This window comes from Oncorhynchus clarkii, chromosome 6 (genome assembly GCF_045791955.1).
Source record: "Oncorhynchus clarkii lewisi isolate Uvic-CL-2024 chromosome 6, UVic_Ocla_1.0, whole genome shotgun sequence".
NCBI classification, from domain to species: Eukaryota; Metazoa; Chordata; class Actinopteri; order Salmoniformes; family Salmonidae; genus Oncorhynchus; species Oncorhynchus clarkii.
Genome location: NC_092152.1, coordinates 72,995,372 through 73,018,196, shown reverse-complemented (window position 1 = coordinate 73,018,196; position 22,825 = coordinate 72,995,372). Strand labels below are relative to the sequence as shown.

The window sequence follows — 22,825 nt, the reverse complement described above, 5'->3', positions numbered from 1 at the left end:
TGCATCTCCAATGAACAATAAAATAATAAAAGGGGAGGCACAATATTTTATTCCAAGACACAATCCAACAAGAGGACAGAGCTACTTCATGATTTTATTTAATATTTCCCAAAAGTGTTTTACTTGGCTTAACCTCAAACCTCAACCCTCAATTCTCATGACATCTTCCTTCATCCACATTCTATCCTTCAGATTAGTGTAAAAAAAATGTTCTTGCATGGTTTTTCATACACTACTGCAGGGTTTCCCAAACTCGGTGCTGGGGGCCCCCCATGGGTGCATGTTTTGTTTTTTTCCTTAGCACTACACAGCTGATTCAAATAACCAACTTATCAAAAAGCTTTGATTATTTGAATCAGCTGTGTGGTGCTAGGGCAACAAACTAAATGGGAAACCAGGGGGGGCCTTAGGACCTAGTTTGAAGAAACCCTGCACTACTGTACCAAATACATTATCAACAATATTGTTTCTCACTTCCTGACACTATTCTTTCAAATTGATTCGACAATCAAAGAAACATACATATTCAACTACTCCAAATACAGAAAGGGTCTGTCAGTTGATTAGAAAATTATATTTTTTCAAACATGTCAATACATTTAATCTACCCCTTTCCATTTCTATCCTTTCCACACAGACCTCTTGCATTCACATAAACATGTCCCTTTTGTTCTTCTATTGTTGACAGAGAAAACTATCTGGCATAAAACATTTTGTCTTCTGGGAACCATGTGGTCACCCTCTCTCCTCAGAACTCCTCCTCAGCGTTCCGGCAGCGTGACTCTTTCAACAGGGTCAGGCGAGCCAGCACCTCAGAGACAGACAGCTCTCCATGAACCTTGTTGTCCCTCGTACGTACGTTCACGCTGTTAGTCAGCTTCTCTTTCTCACCGACCACTGCCAAGACACAAAGCACAAAGTAGCTCACAGTCCCCACACTGCCAAATCACAGCAAACACAGCTGCCCTAACACACTCACATTTTCAACAACAACATTTCTGTAGTGATGAGTACAATCATGTTTTTGGCAGCTGAGAAAATTCGATACTAGCAAACATTGTGACAGTAAAAGTCATGAATATATGAATGGCCCAAAAAAAATAATCTACTATAGTAATCCTTCTTACCCAGGATGAAGTTGTACTGGGCTAACTGGGCGTTGCGGATCTTCTTGTTTAAGAGGCAACTGGAGTCGAGATCAGCGTCTGCCATGAATCCGGCCTCCACAAACTGTTTACACATCTGAAGGACAGAATAACCACTCATTAAATACGAATTCATAAAAAATTACTGGAAGATGAACTGATAAAATGGAACTGCCAACAGACATAGGTTAATATCATGATGAACGGAATGATGAATGTGCAGCATCATGAACAGGGCCATCTTAATTCAGGGCAGAAGCCCCTTGGCCCAGGCCCATGGGGGGCCCAAGAGGAGGCAAATATATGTTTTTTTTTACAAAAAACAAAAATACAATACATATTATACAAAAAATGTATGCTGCAACCGCCAACCACAATAGGACTCCCACTCAGCCCGCTCTCAATGAGTGTTGACAGCCTGCTGCTGCCGCTCTGCTAATCATCAGATGGGGAAGGAGAGGAGGTAAGGGGCCCATGTGAGTAACTGGGGGACCCTGCCTTTATTGGGTAACTGCATAAATAAATGTGACTGGTCAATTGTGTGAGTCAGGGCCGTGCCCAAGCCCGTAAGAGGCAAAAAAAAGAAATAATATTACACTGAACAAAAATATAACGCAACATGTAAAGTGTTGGTCCCATGTTTCATGAGCCGAAATAAAATACATTTTCTATACGCACAAAAAGCATATTTCTCTCAAATTTTGTGCACAAATTTGTTACGTCCCTGTTAGTGAGCATTTCTCATTTCCCAAGATAATTGATCAACCTGACAGAAGCTGATTAAACAGCATGATCATTACACAGGTGCACCTTGTGCGGGGACAATAAAAGGCCTTCCATGGCCTGCATACTCACCCATTGAGCATGTTTGGGATGCTCTGGATCGACATGTACAACAGTGTGTTCCAGTTCCTGCCAATATCCAGCAACTTCACACAGCCATTGAAGAGGATTGGGACAACATTCCACAGGCCACAATCAACAGCCTGATTATGCGAAGGAGATGTGTCGTAATGTATGAGGCAAATGGAGGTTCCCTTATCTACGCCCCTACTTTTTTTTTTTTTTTAAGCTATCTGTGACCCATATATATGTATATGTACATATATGTATTCCCAGTCATGTGAAATCCATAGATTAGGGCCTAATGAATTCATTTGAATTTTACTGATATCCTTACTTTATATGATCTGTAATTCAGTAAAATCTTTTAAATAGTTGAGTTTATATTTTTGTTCAGTGTAGGTAATTTTTGTATCCAACCACAGGAACCGCTCTCAATGTTTAAAAATACACCACAGAGCATAATTTAGCCATAGAGGATCAATAGTTTAAAAAATAACTGGATTTATTTTTATCACATGTACATACATCTGCCAAAATAAAGGAAACGCCAACAAAGTGTTTTAAAAGTGTGTTGGGCCACCACAAGCTGACAGAACAGCTACAATGCGCCGTGGCATAGATTTAACAAGTGGACCTAAACCATGCCAATAAACTGTACCCCACATCATAACATATACTATTATATACTTACTCAAGTGTTTCCTTTATTTGGGCATTTACCGGTGTGCTTACAGTCAGGAAGGCTACAGTTTGGGCAGCATGCGCACCAAATATACAGCTTTTCGCATTGTGGCCATAGACATATAATCCATAGAAGGGGTTTGTAACCTCATACCCTGCAATTTGACTGTTAAACTCATTGGTACACTAGCAATGGATGCCAGTCCTGACTAATGGGAACTGCCATCTATGGATTATATTTCTATGGTTGGTTGCAGTTGTCGGTTTGCCTTTTGCAAATTTCTAAATACAATTGCAGGAAAAATGTACAGTTTGCTTACTGCCGAATAGTGAAAACTAATCTGTCTGTAGAACCAATAGAAGGAAATTGTTCTCAAAAACTCCTAATTTTTTGCGAACAACACCACTGTTTTTAAAAGTAGCTTATCTTGAGAGAGCCGATGTGCTCGTCGTGGCAATAGCCTATCACCGTGAGTAGCTTATGGTGTAGCTTATGGTTTAAACATCATTAGTTGAGTCACTGTGCCACTGGACATTTTATTTAGTAGCCGACTGTAGCCTATTATATATATTGTATGTATGTATATATTTCCTCCTAATATTGTACAACCTGCGTGTCGCTTCATTGGCCTGGGTTATTGTTTGTTTGAATTCAAGACCAGATTGATCTCAGTTTGTCAATCAGAGTAGCCACTCATTTTGGTCAGTTGTGTGCTATTTAAAAAGATTCAGCTAATGTCTTCCGTCATGTAAAAGGCAGATTTGTTTTGGACCCTGATAAAAACAAATTCACTGCGTGTGGAAATCCTAAAAATGCCTCTGCTCAACTGTAGCCTATGCCACAAGACAAATGTTATTATGGCTTTATTATAAAGAGGCTTTTTCGTCAACAGTAAATTTACCACGCATTGAATTTGCATCTTGGTACACAGATTTGTGTACGGAAAATGATGTGCCGGGAAGGGGGAAGGCCTATGATTTCTTAATCCGGCCCTGATCATAAACTGTAGAAATATGAAAGGAAGACAAGTTTTGGAAATAGAAGGCTAGGGTTACCCTCTTGGCATATTCTTCACAGGTAGGGTTGACAGGCACAAACATCACCTGACGTGGGGACAGCCAGAGGGGCCTGGAGAAGAAACACAATATGGCTGGATAAGTAGCAAATCAGAACACTATATATACACACACACACACACACACACACACACACACACACACACACACACACACACACACAATTAAGACATTTAAGAGCAGAAAAACATATTTATACATGACTGATTTTCCAGTCTGATTGCATCTTATGTAACACAACAAATTAATTGGTCCTCTTTGCTACTCACCATTTCCCAGCGTAGTTCTCAGTGAGAATGGCTATCATCCTCTCCACAGAGCCCAGAATGGCCCGGTGGATGATGACCGGCTTCCCTTTGTCATCCCCGTCCTTCCTACATGTCACAGGACTCAACATCAATATCAGTCACAGCACCACTTCATGCTCAATTACAACTATGTATTTAACCATTATTTATTCTACCTTTAGCTCTATAAACAACTATATAAATTATATTCAAAAAGGTTAAAAAATAATAATTATCTCAATGAGGTTAGTCTCATCGAGATAAAGGGTAAAAAAATAAAAATAAAAGTTCTCGATGAGACTAACCTCATTGAGATAATTATTATTTTTTAACCCTTTTGAATACAATTTATACAGTTGTTTATAGAGCTTCATAATGTTTTCTACCTCATTAAAAATCCAACTTTAAATTGAATTATTTAAAGGACTTTTAAGTCCACTTTCTAGTACAAAGTGTTCAGGTGAGAACTCATACTGAAGGAGGGATTAATGACTAATCTTGCTTCCTATAACAGGATACAGACTCAGCATTGTGTCACGACTAGTTTGATTAGGTGACTCACTCACCCCACAAAGGTCAGGTTAAAGCGGATGGGAAGCTGGAAGTCCAGCTGAATGGTTGCACATTGATGATACCGGCCAATAGCATCTTTGATCTTAATGTCAATCTGAAATGGCACAAGAAAAGTATTACATGGTTTTCCTCCCTGGGAGTTTTAGACCTTATTTAATTGAAGGGGAAATGCAATATCTATCAGGGAAATATCCATGGCTATAATAAGTACAAACCTTTAATTAAATTGATTTCCTGAGAATTCTAGACCTTATTTAATTGAAGGGGTGAAGAAAATATACAGCAAGGAAATATCAGCTGCTGTAATACAAACCTTGGGCCCATAGAAAGCACCGTCTCCTTGGTTTAGTTTCCATGGTTCCCCAAACTCATTCAGGCTGTTCTCCAGTTGCTTTTAAACAGAGGGAATCAATTAACATACATTTCAAAATACATCCTGGGGCATTCTTCCTTTAAATTATATTTCTTTATGTGACATTTCAGGAATATTTCATGGACACGCATATTTAATTTGACCTTCTCAGCCTGGTTCCAGACAGCGATGTCTCCTAGGTACTTCTCTGGACGGGTTGAAAGGTGCAGCTGGAAAGAGAAGCCAAAGACATCATAGACACAGCGGAGGAAGTCCAGACAGCCCTTCATCTCAGACTCAATCTGCAAGAAAGATAAAGGGAATACAGAGGGTCATCTGAATGGCGAGGAGGTTAAGTACCCAGCAGGGTTGGTGTCAATTCCATTTCATGAAGAAATAAGGAAAATTGGAACAGAAATGTCCATTTACTTCCCGATTTGAAGTTGACCCCAACCCTGGTACCTAGCTACTTTAATAAGATGTTCCTCTTCAATAGCCATAGCTGGTCTGGTCACCTACAGTTGAAATCGGAAGTTTACATATACTTAGGTTGGAGTCATTAAAACTCATTTTTCAACCACTCCACAAATTTCTTGTTGTCAACTATAGTTTTGGCAAGTCGGGTAGGACCTCTACTTTTTACATGACATGTCATTTTTCCAACTACTGTTTACAGACAGATTATTCACTGTATCACAATTCCAGTGGGTCAAAAGTTTACATACACTAAGTTGACTGTGCTTTTAAACACCTTGGAAAATTCCAGAAGATGTCATGGTTTTAGAAGCTTCTGATAGACTAAATGACATCATTTGAGTCAGTTGGAGGTGTACCAGTAGATGTATTTTAAGGCCTACCTTCAAACTCAGTGCCTCTTTGCTTGACATCATGGGAAAATCTGAAGAAATCAGCCAAGACCTCAGAAAAAAAATTGTAGACCTCCACAAGTCTGGTTCATCCTTGGGAGCAATTTCCAAATGCCTGAAGGTACCACGTTCATCTGTACAAACAATAGTACGCAAGTATAAACACTATGGGACCACGCAGCCACCATACTGCTCAGGAAGGAGACGCGTTCTGTCTCCTAGAGATGAACGTACTTTGGTGAGAAAAGTGCAAATCAATCCCAGAACAACAGCAAAGGACCTTGTGAAGATGCTGGAGGAAACAGGTACAAAAGTATCTATATCCACAGTAAAACGAGTCCTATATCGACATAAGCCGAAAGGCCGCTCAGCAAGGAAGAAGCCACTGCTCCAAAATCGCCATAAAAAAACCAGACTATGGTTTGCAACTGCACATGGGGACAAAGATCATATTTTTGGAGAAATGTCCTCTGGTCTGATGAAACAAAAATAGAACTGTTTGGCCATAATGACCATCGTTATGTTTGGAGGAAAAAGGGGGAGGCTTGCAAGCTGAAGAACACCCATCCCAACCGTGAAGCACAGAGATGGCAGCATCATGTTGTGGGGGTGTTTTGCTGCAGGAGGGACTGGTGCACTTCACAAAATAGATGGCATCATGAGGGAGACAAATTATGTACAGTGCCTTGCGAAAGTATTCAGCCCCCTTGAACTTTGCAACCTTTTGCCACATTTCAGGCTTCAAACATAAAGATATAAAACTGTATTTTTTTGTGAAGAATCAACAACAAGTGGGACACAATCATGAAGTGGAATGACATTTATTGGATATTTCAAACTTTTTTAACAAATCAAAAACTGAAAAATTGGGTGTGCAAAATTATTCAGCCCCTTTACTTTCAGTGCAGCAAACTCTCTCCAGAAGTTCAGTGAGGATCTCTGAATGATCCAATGTTGACCTAAATGACTAATGATGATAAATACAATCCACCTGTGTGTAATCAAGTCTCCGTATAAATGCACCTGCACTGTGATAGTCTCAGAGGTCCGTCAAAAGCGCAGAGAGCATCATGAAGAACAAGGAACACACCAGGCAGGTCCGAGATACTGTTGTGAAGAAGTTTAAAGTTTTGGATACAAAAAGATTTCCCAAGCTTTAAACATCCCAAGGAGCACTGTGCAAGCGATAATATTGAAATGGAAGGAGTATCAGACCACTGCAAATCTACCAAGACCTGGCCGTCCCTCTAAACTTTCAGCTCATACAGGGAGAAGACTGATCAGAGATGCAGCCAAGAGGCCCATGATCACTCTGGATGAACTGCAGAGATCTACAGCTGAGGTGGGAGACTCTGTCCATAGGACAACAATCAGTCGTATATTGCACAAATCTGGCCTTTATGGAAGAGTGGCAAGAAGAAAGCCATTTCTTAAAGATATCCATAAAAAGTGTAGTTTAAAGTTTGCCACAAGCCACCTGGGAGACACACCAAACATGTGGAAGAAGGTGCTCTGGTCAGATGAAACCAAAATTGAACTTTTTGGCAACAATGCAAAACGTTATGTTTGGCGTAAAAGCAACACAGCTCATCACCCTGAACACACCATACCCACTGTCAAACATGGTGGTGGCAGCATCATGGTTTGGGCCTGCTTTTCTTCAGCAGGGACAGGGAAGATGGTTAACATTGATGGGAAGATGGATGGAGCCAAATACAGGACCATTCTGGAAGAAAACCTGATGGAGTCTGCAAAAGACCTGAGACTGGGACGGAGATTTGTCTTCCAACAAGACAATGATCCAAAACATAAAGCAAAATCTACAATGGAATGGTTCAAAAATAAACATATCCAGGTGTTAGAATGGCCAAGTCAAATTCCAGACCTGAATCCAATCGAGAATCTGTGGAAAGAACTGAAAACTGCTGTTCACAAATGCTCTCCATCCAACCTCACTGAGCTTGAGCTGTTTTGCAAGGAGGAATGGGAAAAAATGTCAGTCTCTCGATGTGCAAAACTGATAGAGACATACCCCAAGCGACTTACAGCTGTAATCGCAGCAAAAGGTGGCGCTACAAAGTATTAACTTAAGGGGGCTGAATAATTTTGCACGCCCAATTTTTCAGTTTTTGATTTGTTAAAAAAGTTTGAAATATCCAATAAATGTCGTTCCACTTCATGATTGTGTCCCACTTGTTGTTGATTCTTCACAAAAAAATACAGTTTTATATCTTTATGTTTGAAGCCTGAAATGTGGCAAAAGGTCGCAAAGTTCAAGGGGGCCGAATACTTTCGCAAGGCACTGTATATACACTGCTCAAAAAAATAAAGGGAACACTAAAATAACACATCCTAGATATGAATGAATGAAATATTATTTTCTTCTGTTTCAAATATATTTTATTAAACACACACAAGAATGGTGTATAGGTAGGTATACAATACAATTATTATCTAAACATAAAAGAGCATACAGGAACAACAAGACCCAGAGTTCTGGGTGCAAAGGGCCAGCACATGCTGCCCAAAGGTAGATTAAAATATTACAATTGAGAGTGCGTTAATAAGTACAAATTCACAGCGCCGACTCGTCCAGGTAGGAGAGGAAAGGCTGCCAGATTTGATCAAATGTTGATCATTTATTGTTCAGAATATATCTAATTCCTTCTAAGTGTACAGTGTTTGCCAATTCACTGAGCCATAATTTGGTAGAGGGCGCTTCCCTCCTTTTCCAAAACAAAAAGATTAGCTTTTTTGCCGAAATGAGACCGTAAGAGATTAGTTGTTTTTGGGGGTTGGTTAATCCGATTAGGGACTCAGATACTCCCAGGTTTATCAGAAGCGGGTCTGGATCTATTGAAGTTTTCAAAACTTCAGAGACTATCCCAAAAATTCCACACCAATAACCATGCAAGCTAGAGCATAGGGCAAAGCAGTGGAGTAGTGTACTGACATTTATCACATGTAGGTGATGTGTCAGGAAATATCCTATGCAGTTTAGTTTTGGAATAGTGTAATCTGTGTAATACCTTGAATTGTATGAGACGAAGTCTGGAATTAATGGAGCATGTGTGGATATACTCCAAGCTCTCTTCCCAGTCTGCCACCGAGATGTCAGTCCCTAGTTCTTCCTCCCATTTTGCCTTGATGGCATCTGTAGAAGGTGTGCTAACAGATTGAAAAGCATCATATAGACGCGATATCAGTTTACGTGAGGTGGGGCATATTTTTATGCATCCGTCAAACATGGAAGGTTTAGCATTCCCAAATGTTGGGAGGTGTTTTCTAACGTAGTCTCTAATTTGTAGGTATCTGAAAAAATTACTTCTGGGAAGATTATAAGTTTCCCTCAGCAACTCAAAGGAAGCAAAGGTCCCTTCTATGTATAAATCCCCTATAGTACTTATCCCCAACTCTCCCCATCGCTCAAAGGTGTTATCAAGGTTAGAAGGGGCAAAGGAGGGATTCCTGGCGACAGGGAGCATGAATGACATTGGTCTAAGCTCAAAGTGGACTTTAATTTGCTTCCAGATTCGGACTGTGCTATGTATAATAGGATTGTTACAATAAAGTGACATCTCCAGATTGGCAGGCGACAAAATCACAGCGCCAATAGAGAAGGGGTGACCGTCCTCACGCTCCATACTAAGCCAGCTGGATGACGGAAGTGCGTCATCCAGCAGAAACGTAACAACGCGGAGGTTAGCGGCCCAGTAATAAAATATAAAATTTGGGAGAGACAATCCTCCTTCCATCTTGGATTTACAACAGTGTTTTTTACCTATCCTGTGTGTTTTATAATCCCAGATGAAAGGATTTATAATTGAGTCCAGTTGTTTATGAAAGGATTTAGGTATGAATACTGGGATGTTCTGATATAGGTAGAGCAGTTGTGGGAGGAAGACCATTTTAATGGCATTAATTCTTCCGAGCAGAGAAATTGGGAGAGTTCTCCAAAATATTATGTTTGCCTTGAGTTTTTGTATCAGAGAGGGGACATTCTCTTTAAATAGTAAGGAGTATTAAATATTATTTTCTTTACATAGTTGAATGTGCTGACAACAAAATCACACAAAAATTATCAATGGAAATCAAATGTATCAACCCATGGAGGTCTGGATTTGGAGTCACACTCAAAATGAAAGTGGAAAACCACACTACAGGCTGATCCAACTTTGATGTAATGTCCTTAAAACAAGTCAAAATGAGGCTCAGTAGTGTGTGTGGCCACGTGCCTGTATGACCTCCCTACAACGCCTGGGCATGCTCCTGATGAGGTGGCGGATGGTCTCCTGAGGGATCTCCTCCCAGACCTGGACTAAAGCATCCGCCAACTCCTGGACAGTCTGTGGTGCAACGTGGCGTTGGTGGATGGAGCGAGACATGATGTCCCAGATGTGCTCAATTGGATTCAGGTCTGGGGAACGGGCGGGCCAGTCCATAGCATCAATACCTTCCTCTTGCAGGAACTGCTGACACACTCCAGCCATATGAGGTCTAGCATTGTCTTGCATTAGGAGGAACCCAGGGCCAACCGCACCAGCATATGGTCTCACAAGGGGTCTGAGGATCTCATCTCGGTACCTAATGGCAGTCAGGCTACCTCTGGTGAGCACATGGAGGGCTGTGCAGCCCCCCAAAGAAATGCCACCCCACACCATGACTGACCCACTGCCAAACCGGTCATGCTGGAGGATGTTGCAGGCAGCAGAACGTTCTCCACGGTGTCTCCAGACTGTCACATGTGCTCAGTGTGAACCTGCTTTCATCTGTGAAAAGCACAGGGCGCCAGTGGCGAATTTGCCAATCTTGGTGTTCTCTGGCAAATGCAAAACGTCCTGCACGGTGTTGGGCTGCAAGCACAACCCCCACCTGTGGACGTCGGGCCCTCATACCACCCTCATGGAGTCTGTTTCTGACCGTTTGAGCAGACACATGCACATTTGTGGCCTGCTGGAGGTCATTTTGCAGGGCTCTGGCAGTGCTCCTCCTGCTCCTCCTTGCACAAAGGCGGAGGTAGCGGTCCTGCTGCTGGGTTGTTGCCCTCCTACGGCCTCCTCCACGTCTCCTGATGTACTGGCCTGTCTCCTGGTAGCGCCTCCATGCTCTGGACACTACGCTGACAGACACAGCAAACCTTCTTGCCACAGCTCGCATTGATGTGCCATCCTGGATGAGCTGCACTACCTGAGCCACTTGTGTGGGTTGTAGACTCTGTCTCATGCTACCACTAGAGTGAAAGCACCGCCAGCATTCAAACGTGACCAAAACATCAGCCAGGAAGCATAGGAACTGAGAAGCGGTCTGTGGTCCCCCACCTGCAGAACCACTCCTTTATTGGGGGTGTCTTGCTAATTGCCTATAATTTCCACCTGTTGTCTATTCCATTTGCACAACAGCATGTGAAATTTATTGTCAATCAGTGTTGCTTCCTAAGTGGACAGTTTGATTTCACAGAAGTGTGATTGACTTGGAGTTACATTGTGTTGTTTAAGTGTTCCCTTTATTTTTTTGAGCAGTGTATATACTGAAGCAACATCTCAAGACATTAGTCAGGAAGTTAAAGCTTGATCGCAAATGTGTCTTCCAAATGGACAATGACCCCATGCATACTTCCAAAGTTGTGGCAAAATGGCTTAAGGACAACAAAGTTAAGGTATTGGAGTGGCCATCACAAAGCCCTGACCTCAATCCTATAGTAAAGTTGTGGGCAGAACTGAAAAAGCGTGTACGAGCAAGGAGGCCTACAAACCTGATTCAGTTCCAACAGCTCTGTCGGGAGGAATGAGCCAAAATTCTCCCAATTTATTGTGGGAAGCTTGTGGAAGGCTACCTGAAACGTTTGACCGAAGTTAAACCATTTAAAGGCAATGCTACCAAATACTAATTGAGTGTAAGTAAACTTCTGACCCACTGGGAATGTGATGAAAGAAATAAAACCTGAAATAAATAATTCCCTCTACTATTATTCTGACATTTCACATTCTTAAAATAAAGTGGTGATCCTAACTGACCTAAAAAGGGAAATTGTTAGGATTAAATGTCAGGAATTCTGAAAAACTGAGTTTTTGGCTAAGGTGTATGTATACTTCCGACTTCAACTGTACCTGTTCCATGGTGCAGAAGATGTGAGCGTCATCCTGTTGGAAGCGGCGCACCCTCGTAAGGCCGGTCAGTGTCCCTGATAGCTCATTCCTATGGAGCACCCCGAAATCAGCCAGTCTCAGAGGCAGCTCCCTCCATGACCGAGGTCTGTGGCTGAACATCAGACTGAGAAAGAAAAGGATGGGAGGATCCAGGAGAAGGTGGACGGAAAAAGAGGGTGATGGATGAGAAGATATGCAGTTGAAGCAGTGGGAGTAGTTAAGGTTACATAAATGCTTTGAAAGTCCCTTCCTTATAAGCCATCATACCTTCATATTAACCAATAACATATAGGGAGGGCCAGTTTCCCAGACAAAGGTTAAGCCTAGTCTTGGAGTAAAGTCATTTCAGTGGATATTCTCCATTGAGCATGGTTTTTAGTCTAGTAAGTAATCAAGTAGCCTTGCATCTCCTGTTTCTGCAGCATGAAGCAGCTTGATGTAGAAGTACACCCCCCGTAGAGGACGCTAGTCTATTGCAGGGCCTTACCCCCAATCTATCTCCTAATGCTGAGTTCCAAGCAGACACATTGGGTCCCATTTTTACCGTTTTTGGTATAACTTGGCCGGGGATTAAACTCCCAACCTCAGGGCGGATGGACACTAACTACAAGGCCAAGGAGTTGGTTTTTAGTCCAGGACCAGTCTTAAAACGTGTCTGGGAAATCGGCCAAATAACAAACCAATGTACCTACCAGTGTCCAGGACAGTTCATGGGCTTCAGTGCAAAGACGTCCTGCTCCACTGGGAAGGAGAACATGTTGTCGCTGTAGTGCTGCCAGTGGCCTGAAGTCTCCCACAGCTTACTGTTATAGATGTTAGGAGAGGCCACCTCCTGGAAACCTCTTCTACAGTATTCCTCCTGCAAAGTACATTCGCCAGATCACAGCAAGACTGAGTGGTACTTAACTTCAGCATCCTTTCGGTTACTATGGTTATAAAGAACCAAAGTAGTCCATGATCATGCTGTAATTGTGAATTCTACAGGTGGGTATTGTTGTATATTGGCAGAAGATGGACAGATTGCTTCTCTGCCTTTTGGCTGTGATTAGATGTAGGTGGTTGAGGCTGGTTGGTCTCATCTTACCCTGATGAAGTCAGTGAGTGTGTTGTATAGGTAGGCTCCACGCGGGAGGAAGAAGCAGCTGCCAGGGCTCAGGTCATGGAAAAAAAACAGTTCCTGCTCCTGTTGTACAGTAGAGACATACAGAGAGGAAGCTTAAAGACTTCACAAATTGACAGTTACAGATAGTGAGGCAGCTCATCCTCTCTGTGGGGAAGAAGTTAAATCAAACGACAGCAAATCTGTCCATGAACGACACCCACAGACATGTCCTCTACTTCTAAACCTTCAACTTCTAAATGAAAAGGATCACACCATCATAGGAGTAACATGTTTAAAAATTACTTTAGACTTTGTCCCCCTGGATAACAACAATGAAAATAAAAGCAGCGAGTCCATGGTTTAATAGAGAGATCAGTGTTGTGTTGTAATCAGTTGTGGCCGGGCCGTGGGGTTGCTGCCATCTGTCTCTCCCGCAGGGAGGATAGATCAAGCCTGCCTGAGGACCAGCTGGAGCTCACATAGTGTGACTCACTGATACATCATGCAGTTAGACACACAGTAAGCATGCAGTGCTTAAAGCGTCCGCATACTTCCTAGTCCAAAGTTCTGAAGAGTTTGTGCATATATTATGAAGACATTATGATGTTTTCTTCGTTTTGGACTTCGGTAAGGGTTTTTTCGGCTGTTTGGGCACAACATTTTTTTGAGACCAGCCGAACTTCGGAAGCCGAAGTATATGCCCCTTCGTCCATGAGTGGTCAACTTTAGGGATTCTTCAATAAATTATTTGATATTCAACTAGAGACTAGTTTTCATGCACATTTCTTAATTGGAAATACTGCACCAAGCATCTAAGTTAGATGTAAAATTACGCGACTAAGATCTCCTCGGCAAAAACGTTAAAATGAATAACAGATTTCTTGAGTTTTCTTAGATTAATTCTGACTATTTTGAGGAAGTGTATACTAGCTACTGAGTCTCAAAAGAGACCTTTCTACGGACTCTGAAAAACACCAAAAGAAAGATGCCCAGGGTCCCTGCTCATCTGCGTGAACATGCCTTAGGCATGCTGGAAGGAGGCATAAGGACTGCAGATGCGGCCAGGGAAATAAATTGCAATGTCCGTACTGTGAGACGCCTAACAACGTCGTCTATGGGCACAAACCCACCGCTGGACCAGACAGGACTGGCAAAAAGTGCTCTTCACTGACGAGTCGCGGTTTTGTCTCACCAGGGGTGATGGTCGGATTCGCATTAATCCTTGAAGGAATGAGCGTTACACCGAGGCCTGTACTCTGGAGCGGGATCGATTTGGAGGTGGGGGGGTCCGTCATGGTCTGGGGCAGTGTGTCACAGCATCATCGGACTGAGCTTGTTGTCATTGCAGGCAATCTCCACGCTGTGCGTTACAGGGAAGACATCCTCCTCCCTCATATGGTACCCTTCCTGCAGGCTCATCCTGACATGACCCTCCAGCATGACAATGCCACCAGCCATACTGCTCATTCTGTGCGTGATTTCCTGCAAGACAGGAATGTCAGTGTTCTGCCATGGCCAGCGAAGAGCCCGGATCTCAATCCCATTGTGCATGTCTGGGACCTGTTGGATCAGAGGGTGAGTGCTAGGGTCATTCCCCCCAGAAATGTCTGGGAACTTGCAGGTACCTTGGTGGAAGAGTGGTGTAACATCTCACAGCAAGAACTGGCAAATCTGGTGCAGTCTATGAGGAGGAGATTCACTGCAGTACTTAATGCATAGGTGGCCACACCAGATACTGACTGTTACTTTTGATTTTAACCACCCCCCCCCCCCCCCTTTTGTTCAGGGACATATTATTCCATTTCTGTTAGTGTTCCATTTCTGTTAGTCACATGTCTGTGGAACTTGTTCAGTTTGTCTCAGTTGTTGAATCTTATGTTCATACAACTATTTACACGTTAAGTTTGCTGAAAATAAACACAGTTGATAGTAAGAGGACGTTTCTTTTTTTGCTGAGTTTATTTCCACTTTTTCTCGTTTTCCAAGCGAAGGTTTGCCACCAGGCGAACTTAAGCTTGCTGGCGCCTTTAGGTCGGTTTGTAAAATACAAAGTAAATTAGAGTGATTTGTCACTTTCAATGTTGGCATTTCTGTAACTCACTTTGAATAAAAGTACATTAAAAAGATCCCCAAAAAGTATGTCTGTAATGAAGCCCTTTTGTGGGAAAAAAGAAAAGAAAAAGGTGGACCTCTGCCCTCCTAGTCACACCCATGGCTGCACCCCTGCCCTCCTAGTCACACCCATGGCTGCACCCCTGCCCTCCTAGTCACACCCATGGCTGCACCCCTGCCCTCCTAGTCACACCCATGGCTGCACCCCTGCCCTCCTAGTCACACCCATGGCTGCACCCCTGCCCTCCTAGTCACACCCATGGCTGCACCCCTGCCCTCCTAGTCACACCCATGGCTGCACCCCTGCCCTCCTAGTCACACCCATGGCTGCACCCCTGCCCTCCTAGTCACACCCATGGCTGCACCCCTGCCCTCCTAGTCACACCCATGGCTGCACCCCTGCCCTCCTAGTCACACCCATGGCTGCACCCCTGCCCTCCTAGTCACACCCATGGCTGCACCCCTGCCCTCCTAGTCACACCCATGGCTGCACCCCTGCCCTCCTAGTCACACCCATGGCTGCACCCCTGCCCTCCTAGTCACACCCATGGCTGCACCCCTGCCCTCCTAGTCACACCCATGGCTGCACCCCTGCCCTCCTAGTCACACCCATGGCTGCGCCCCTGCCCTCCTAGTCACACCCATGGCTGCGCCCCTGCCCTCCTAGTCACACCCATGGCTGCACCCCTGCCCTCCTAGTCACACCCATGGCTGCACCCCTGCCCTCCTAGTCACACCCATGGCTGCGCCCCTGCCCTCCTAGTCACACCCATGGCTGCACCCCTGCCCTCCTAGTCACACCCATGGCTGCACCCCTGCCCTCCTAGTCACACCCATGGCTGCACCCCTGCCCTCCTAGTCACACCCATGGCTGCACCCCTGCCCTCCTAGTCACACCCATGGCTGCACCCCTGCCCAGTCATGTAAAATCCATAGATTAGGGCATAATTCATTTATTTCAATTGACCGATTTCCTTATATGAAATGTAATTCAACAAAAACTTTGAAATTGTTACATGTTGCATTTATATTTGTGTTCAGTATATATGAACATATATCATTATATTAAATAGTCTTCCTCAGTCAAGTGACCCCCCCACAGTGAGGACTAACCTTTCCAATCTTCCGATGGTCTCTGTTCCTAGCCTCCTCCTGGAAGCGTTCCCACTCTTTCAGCATCTTGGAGTCTGGGAAGGAGATGCCGTAGATACGCTGCAGGGTCTCCATTTCCGAACGGCCCTCCCAGTACGTAGAAGAGTTCTGTCGATATTACAAGAAAGGAGCGGAGAGGAGATACTGTGACACTGTTTTTCAGCTTAGGAAATGATTGAATATTGTAGTCTGTGTGTGCATCACCTCACATACCTTGTAGATCTTCAAGGCTTTAATCTTTCCTGTGTGTCTTACATGGGGCCCACGACACAGGTCAATCAGAGGCCCACATCTAAAACAGTAAAAAAAAAAACTAATTTTAGCAGGGCATGGACCAGTGAGGGTCTTCAAATTCATAAATACATTTTTTTACCATAATATATGAAAGCCTAATCCTTCGCATTTGTGACCGATTAGGACATTTGATGTACATTCCAAAGATTTATGTGAATGATTCAAAACAAGAGGGTATAAAGAATAATTATTGGACAATTGCCTTGAGTGTAAGACAAGCTGAGTGGAATGCATTATTGCAACCACGTCAAAGGAATCCCTCTCCTCCCTCTTAGCTTTTGTGTTGACCTTCAGTCCCATTTCAAGGTCGATTAAGGAAGTGGTTAATAGACATTGGCACATGACACAGCGACCCCAGCTTTGGTAAAGCGTTTGAATCTCTCCCGAGGTCTTGCTATAAGAGACACTCAAATTGAAAGGGATTATTTAGTACAGTCAGATTTGCCTAATAAGAAAAGCATTGCATTTCATCATTCCTGATGGCAGTTTCCTTGTCACAACTGTCCACTGTTATGCCATGATCAGAGGGAACTCTTATCCATCCCCATTCGAGTGGGAGGATAAAGGTTTGAGGTAGAATATCATGTCACACAAAATATGTTGTAATACTACTTAAGTGTGTTCCTGTGACTTTAATGTTGTGGGTAAGACCAAACAGGAACTTAAGACAATGATATGTGAGCATAAGAGCTCCATTCGAAACCATGATGGAAAAATAATTACCTGTTGCCAGAAATTTCAACAGCAATAATCATGTACTAAGTGTATTACATTATATAGGCATTGAATTGGTGAAAGTGCCACGTAGGGGAGGAGATAGGGATCAATTACCTCTCCAATGAGAGACATATTGGATAGACCGCTTGGCCACTCTTGCCCCAGCAGGCCTTAATGAGGAATGGTCTTTTTCTTGCTTTTTTTGTAGTAGGTTATAAATATGCCAAATATTTAGGTAATGACATCATGTGTTTGTATTGTGTGTCTATAGATCTATATTTGATCGTCACGTTTCCCCGAAAGCTCCCTCTGCTGGATCTCTTGATTGGGACAATATTGGCTGAATTGATAATTATGCCCACCTGTGTGGTCTTGTTGGTGTGACATTGATTGCTATTGCCTTGCACGCTGAAGGGCTCATACCCGAAACGTTTGTGCAGTGATAAAAATTTAATTTTAAATTAATTTACCGGAGTGCAGTCCTATTTCTGTTCTTCAAATTCACCAACATGTTAAACCAGTCTTCTGAATATTTGCTGTACACCAAATAATATTCTGTGATTTACAACTAAACATCATGAGCTGCTTACCTGTAGACTGTTGTAGTGGGTGTGGTGACTTTCTCATTCAGAATGCGACACTTGAATTTGTTGTACTGAAAATATGTACGCAAACAGATTGGGAAAAAAATAAATACCAATTGCTGCTGATCTACTCACAAACAAGAAACATCTATAAAACATAATATAATCGAGCTACAATCTTTCACCAGAGGGTGGAGAGGTGCCAATGTAGTGTAGAGATCCTCTCCTCTCACCTTGAACATCTTCAGTAGGGTCTCCTTGCTGACCTCCAGCCTCTCGAAGGGCTGTTTCTCCTTCACCACAGACTTGCACAGCGCCTCCAGGTACTCAAACTCTGTACTCGACACACCCCTGGCCAGGACAGGACACAGGTCAAACAGAACCCTCAGTAACAACACACCTGTCATAGGTTACTCACTACACCAGCTCTGTATCATTTCTGCTCATTACTTTATAAAGGAGACTGAAAGCCTTTTTTTCTTAACAATGATAGATGCTTACTGGGGTCCATCGAGGAACATGTCATAGTAGAAGCCATTCTCAATGGGTGGTCCATAACACAGACAGCCTCCATAGAAACGCTCCATGGCCTCACCAAGGATGTGAGCACTGGAATGCCAGTACACCTGAAACAAGGAGCGGAAACATCTGTTACGACCTCCAAGAACAAAGACTATAGAGAGTATGATAGCCCAGAGGGCACATTATACTCACAGCCTGGGCATCGTCATTGTCAAAGCGCAGGATCTCCAGTGAGCAGCTCTTCTCCAGAGGTCTATCCAGGTCCCACAGGTCCCCGTTCACCCGAGAAATCACTGCATTGTCAGCTAAGCCCTGACTGAGAGAAATACGATATACCACCATCACCACATAGTTCTCATGTGTTGCTACAAACAATGGCAAAGACAGAAGGGTGCAACTGATGTCTCCCAGTAACATCATGATCCTCCTTGTCCCAGATTTGTCTATGCTGCCAACTTCTATGAATGTTTTTGCAATGACAATGGCCATAGGACTTGACTGCACAGCACAAAAATATATGGGACAAGGATATTATGGTCCAAGATAAGCTCCAGATCCCTCACCTGATGCCACAGGCCAGCTGGTAGGGGGTAGTGACCCAGGCCTGACCCTCCACCCTGCATCCATCTGGCAGCTCCACAGTGATGGGCTGGCTGTCTGCAGCTCTCCTGGCCAGCAGGGCATCGCTCTCCTTTTTCAGCTCCTCATACAGCTGCATGCGCTCCGAGATGTAGCCAGGCCAAGGTTTCAGCTGGAAAGAGTAACATGGTGATTTATAGGAACTTAGGGAAAGAAACTGGGGGAAATTATTTGGGTATTGGTAAGGATATTGCACAACTTTGAAGGAGCGCTTGATTGCATGCATGGGACTTCTAGAATAGATGTATGGGATATTGGACCTTAGGAAGGTAATGTTCCTAATCATTACCTCTCTGCCACCAACCCCTCCCTGTGCCGCCTTCTTGTTGTTCTCTGGCTTCTCCTTATCAACAACAGGTTTAGTCTCATGAGTTGCTGCCTGCACAGATGTGTAAATTCAAAGGTTTGGTTTATATGTGAACAAAATATTGTTATTGACATTCTACTTAGTGTAAACCACAATAAATAACTGTTGTCTTATAGCCATATGATGTTCCATAAGCATGTTCAGTGGACTACACACCGAGCTGTCAACCTATTTCGAGACCAGGGGCAGGGGAGGGTTAGGCAAAAGGTTGGCAGCGTGGTTAGGTCTAAAATCATTTTTTACATTTCACCTTTATTTAACCAGGTAGGCCAGTTGAGAACAAGTTCTCATTTATAACTGCAACTTGGCCAAGACAAAGCAAAGCAGTGAGACAAAAAACAGAGTTACACATGGGATAAACAAAAGTACAGTCAATAACAATAGAAAAATCTATATACAGTGTGTGCAAATGGAGTAAGGAGGTAAGCCAATAAATAGGCCACAGTAGTGAAGCAATTACAATTTAGCAAATGAACACTGGAGTGATTGATGTGCAAGTAGAAATACTGGTGTGCAAAAGAGAAAAAATAGTAAATAAAAACAATATGGGGATGAGGTAAGTAGTTGGATGGGCTATTTACAGATGGGCTGTGTACAGCTGCAGCGATCGGTAAGCTGCCCAGATAGCTGATTCTTAAAGTTAGTGAGGGAGATAAGTCTCCAACTTCAGAGATTTTTGCAATTCGTTCCAGTCATTGGCAGCAGAGAACTGGAAGGAAAGGTGGCCAAAGGAGGTGCTGGCTTTGGGGATGACCAGTGAGATGTACCTGCTGGAGCGCGTGCTGCGGGTGGGTGTTGTTATGGTGACCAGTGAGCTGAGATAAGGCAGAGCTTAACCTAGCAAAGACTTATAGACGACCTGGAGCCAGTGGGTCTGACGACAAATATGTAGCGAGGGCCAGCCGACGAGAGCATACAAGTCGCAGTGGTGGGTGGTATATGGGGCTTTGGTGACAAAACGGATGACACCGTGATAGATTGCATCCAATTTGCTGAGTAGAATGTTGGAGGCTATTTTGTAAATAACATCGCCAAAGTCTAGGATCAGTAGGATAGTCAGTATAACTAGGGTGTTTGGCAGCGTGAGTGAAGGATGCTTTGTGCGAAATAGGAAGCCAATTCTAGATTTTATTTTGGATTGGAGATGCTTAATATGAGTCTGGAAGGAGAGTTTACAGTCTAGCCAGACACCTAGGTATTTGTAGTTGTCCACATATTCTAAGTCAGAACCGTCCAGAGTAGTGATGCTAGTCGGGCGGGTGCGGGCAGCGATCGGTTGAAGAGCATGCATTTAGTTTTACTAGCGTTTAAGAGCAGTTGGAGGCCACGGAAGTAGTGTTGTATGGCATAGAAGCTCGTCTGGAGGTTAGTTAACACGGTGCCCAAAGAAGAGCCAGATGTATACAGAATGCGTAGAGGTGGATCAAGGAATCACCCACAGCAAGAGCGACATCGTTAATATATAGGGAAAAGAGTCGGCCCGAGAATTGAACCCTGTGGTTCCCCCATAGAGACTGCCAGAGGTCCGGACAACAGGCCCTCCAATTTGACACACTGAACTCTATCAGATAAGTAGTTGGTGAACCAGGCGAGGCAGTCATTTGAGAAACTAAGGCTGTTGAGTCTGCCAATACGAATACGGTGATTGACAGAGTCAAAAGCCTTGGCCAGGTCGATGAAGACGGCTGCACAATACTGTATTTTATCGATGGCAGTTATATCGTTTAGTACCTTGAGCGTGGCTGAGGTGCACCCGTGACCAGCTCTGAAACCGGATTGCACAGCGGAGAAGGGACGGTGGGATTCTAAATGTGTGATCAGTGATCTGTTTGTTAACTTGGCTTTCGAAGACTTTAGAAAGGCAAGGCAGGATGGATATACGTCTAACAGTTTGGGTCTAGAGTGTCACCCCCTTTGAAGAGGAGGATGACTGTGGCAGCTTTCCAATCTTTAGGAATCTCGGACAATACGAAAGAGAGGTTGAACAGACTGGTAATAGGGGTTGCAACAATGGCGGTGGATAATTTTAGAAAGAGAAGGTCCAGATTATCTAGCCCAGCTGATTTGTACAGGTCCAGATTTTGCAGCTCTTTCAGAACATCTGCTATCTGGATTTGGGTGAAGGAGAAGCTGGAGGCTTGGGCATGTAGCTGCGGGGGGTGCAGAGCTGTTGGCCAGGGTTGGGGAAGCCAGAAGGAAAGCATGGCCAGCCATAGAGAAATGCTTATTGAAATTCTTGTTTATCGTGGATTTATCGGTGGTGAAAGTGTTTCCTAGCCTCAGTGCAGTGGGCAGCTGGGAGGAGGTGCTCTTATTCTCCATGGGACTTTACTGTGTCCCAAAACTTTTGGGAATTTGTGCTACAGGATGCACATTTCTGTTTGAAAAAGCTAGCCTTTGCTTTCCTGACAAGTTGCATATCGCGGGGACTATTCGATGCTAGTGCAGTCCGCCACAGGATGTTTTTGTGCTGGTCGAGGGCAGTCAGGTCTGGAGTGAACGAAGGGCTATATCTGTTCTTAGTTCTAAATTTTTTGAAAGGGGCATGCTTATTTAAGATGGTGAGGAAATTACTTTTAAAGAATGACCAGGCATCCTCTACTGACGGGATGAGGTCAATATCCTTCTCGCATTAGTGTTTTAGGGAGCGTTTGACAGTGATGAGGGGGTGGTCGTTTTTAAAAAGACTCATTGTATAAATGGTCGGGGTTTAGACATAATCATGACTTACTTTGTGGCCATGGAAGTTAGTGACGACCGTATTATTATCTGGCAGATGCTGGATAATGTCTCCGCCTACCCCCGATCTGCACTATCTAGTAACCACTATATGCTCCCTAGGCAACTACTGGTTGGACTAGGACAGCACGCTACAGGCCACATACAACCACACAATTGACATGCACTAAGGTAGCTAGCTACCTTATTATTATCATAATTGCGGTTCTTTGGTTGTTGTTTCCCTGTCTTCTCCTGGCCTTTGTTTGTGCCCCCCTTGCCCTGTCCCTCCAGGGCGAGCTCTTCCTGGAGACCCCGGCGGAGGTGCACGAGACGAAATTTGAGCTTCTCATTCTCGCTCCGTAAACTCTCCAACTCCGGAGAACTGGCGAGAATGCTGGCGACCTCTGGACCACCATTTAACCCGTCTCGTAGGAGGCTAAATTCCCGAGTGAGGAGCTCTATCTGCTCCTCTTGCGCGGTCAAACGTGCTGCCATGCACTCCGCCATCTTTAAATTACTATTCGCTTTCATCAGCAACTGGGAATAGAGTCTTCCTGCCATCAACAGGGAATGGAGTCACAGCGCCCTCTTTGCGCTTTAGTTTTGTGTTGTAACTTTCACATTTAGAATAGTCCGTTAATG

The 22,825-nt window shown here is 43.8% G+C and overlaps 1 protein-coding gene across 1 annotated transcript; it reads right to left on the bottom strand.

Moving 5' to 3' along the window:
* Positions 1-26: 26 nt before the first annotated feature.
* On the bottom strand, positions 27-22,714 carry LOC139411588 (threonine--tRNA ligase 1, cytoplasmic-like). The gene is made up of 19 exons (XM_071158140.1): positions 22,385-22,714; positions 19,385-19,474; positions 19,020-19,207; positions 18,649-18,772; positions 18,436-18,560; positions 18,168-18,285; positions 17,941-18,005; positions 16,553-16,631; positions 16,301-16,447; positions 13,058-13,156; positions 12,666-12,832; positions 11,935-12,097; positions 5,126-5,263; positions 4,923-5,000; positions 4,603-4,703; positions 4,019-4,123; positions 3,729-3,801; positions 1,128-1,242; positions 27-897 (listed from the first exon to the last, which is right to left on the bottom strand). Exons 1-19 carry the CDS (start codon positions 22,712-22,714, stop codon positions 749-751), a joined length of 2,454 nt encoding a protein of 817 aa, XP_071014241.1. The 3' UTR covers positions 27-748.
* Between the last annotated feature and the right edge of the window lie 111 nt (positions 22,715-22,825).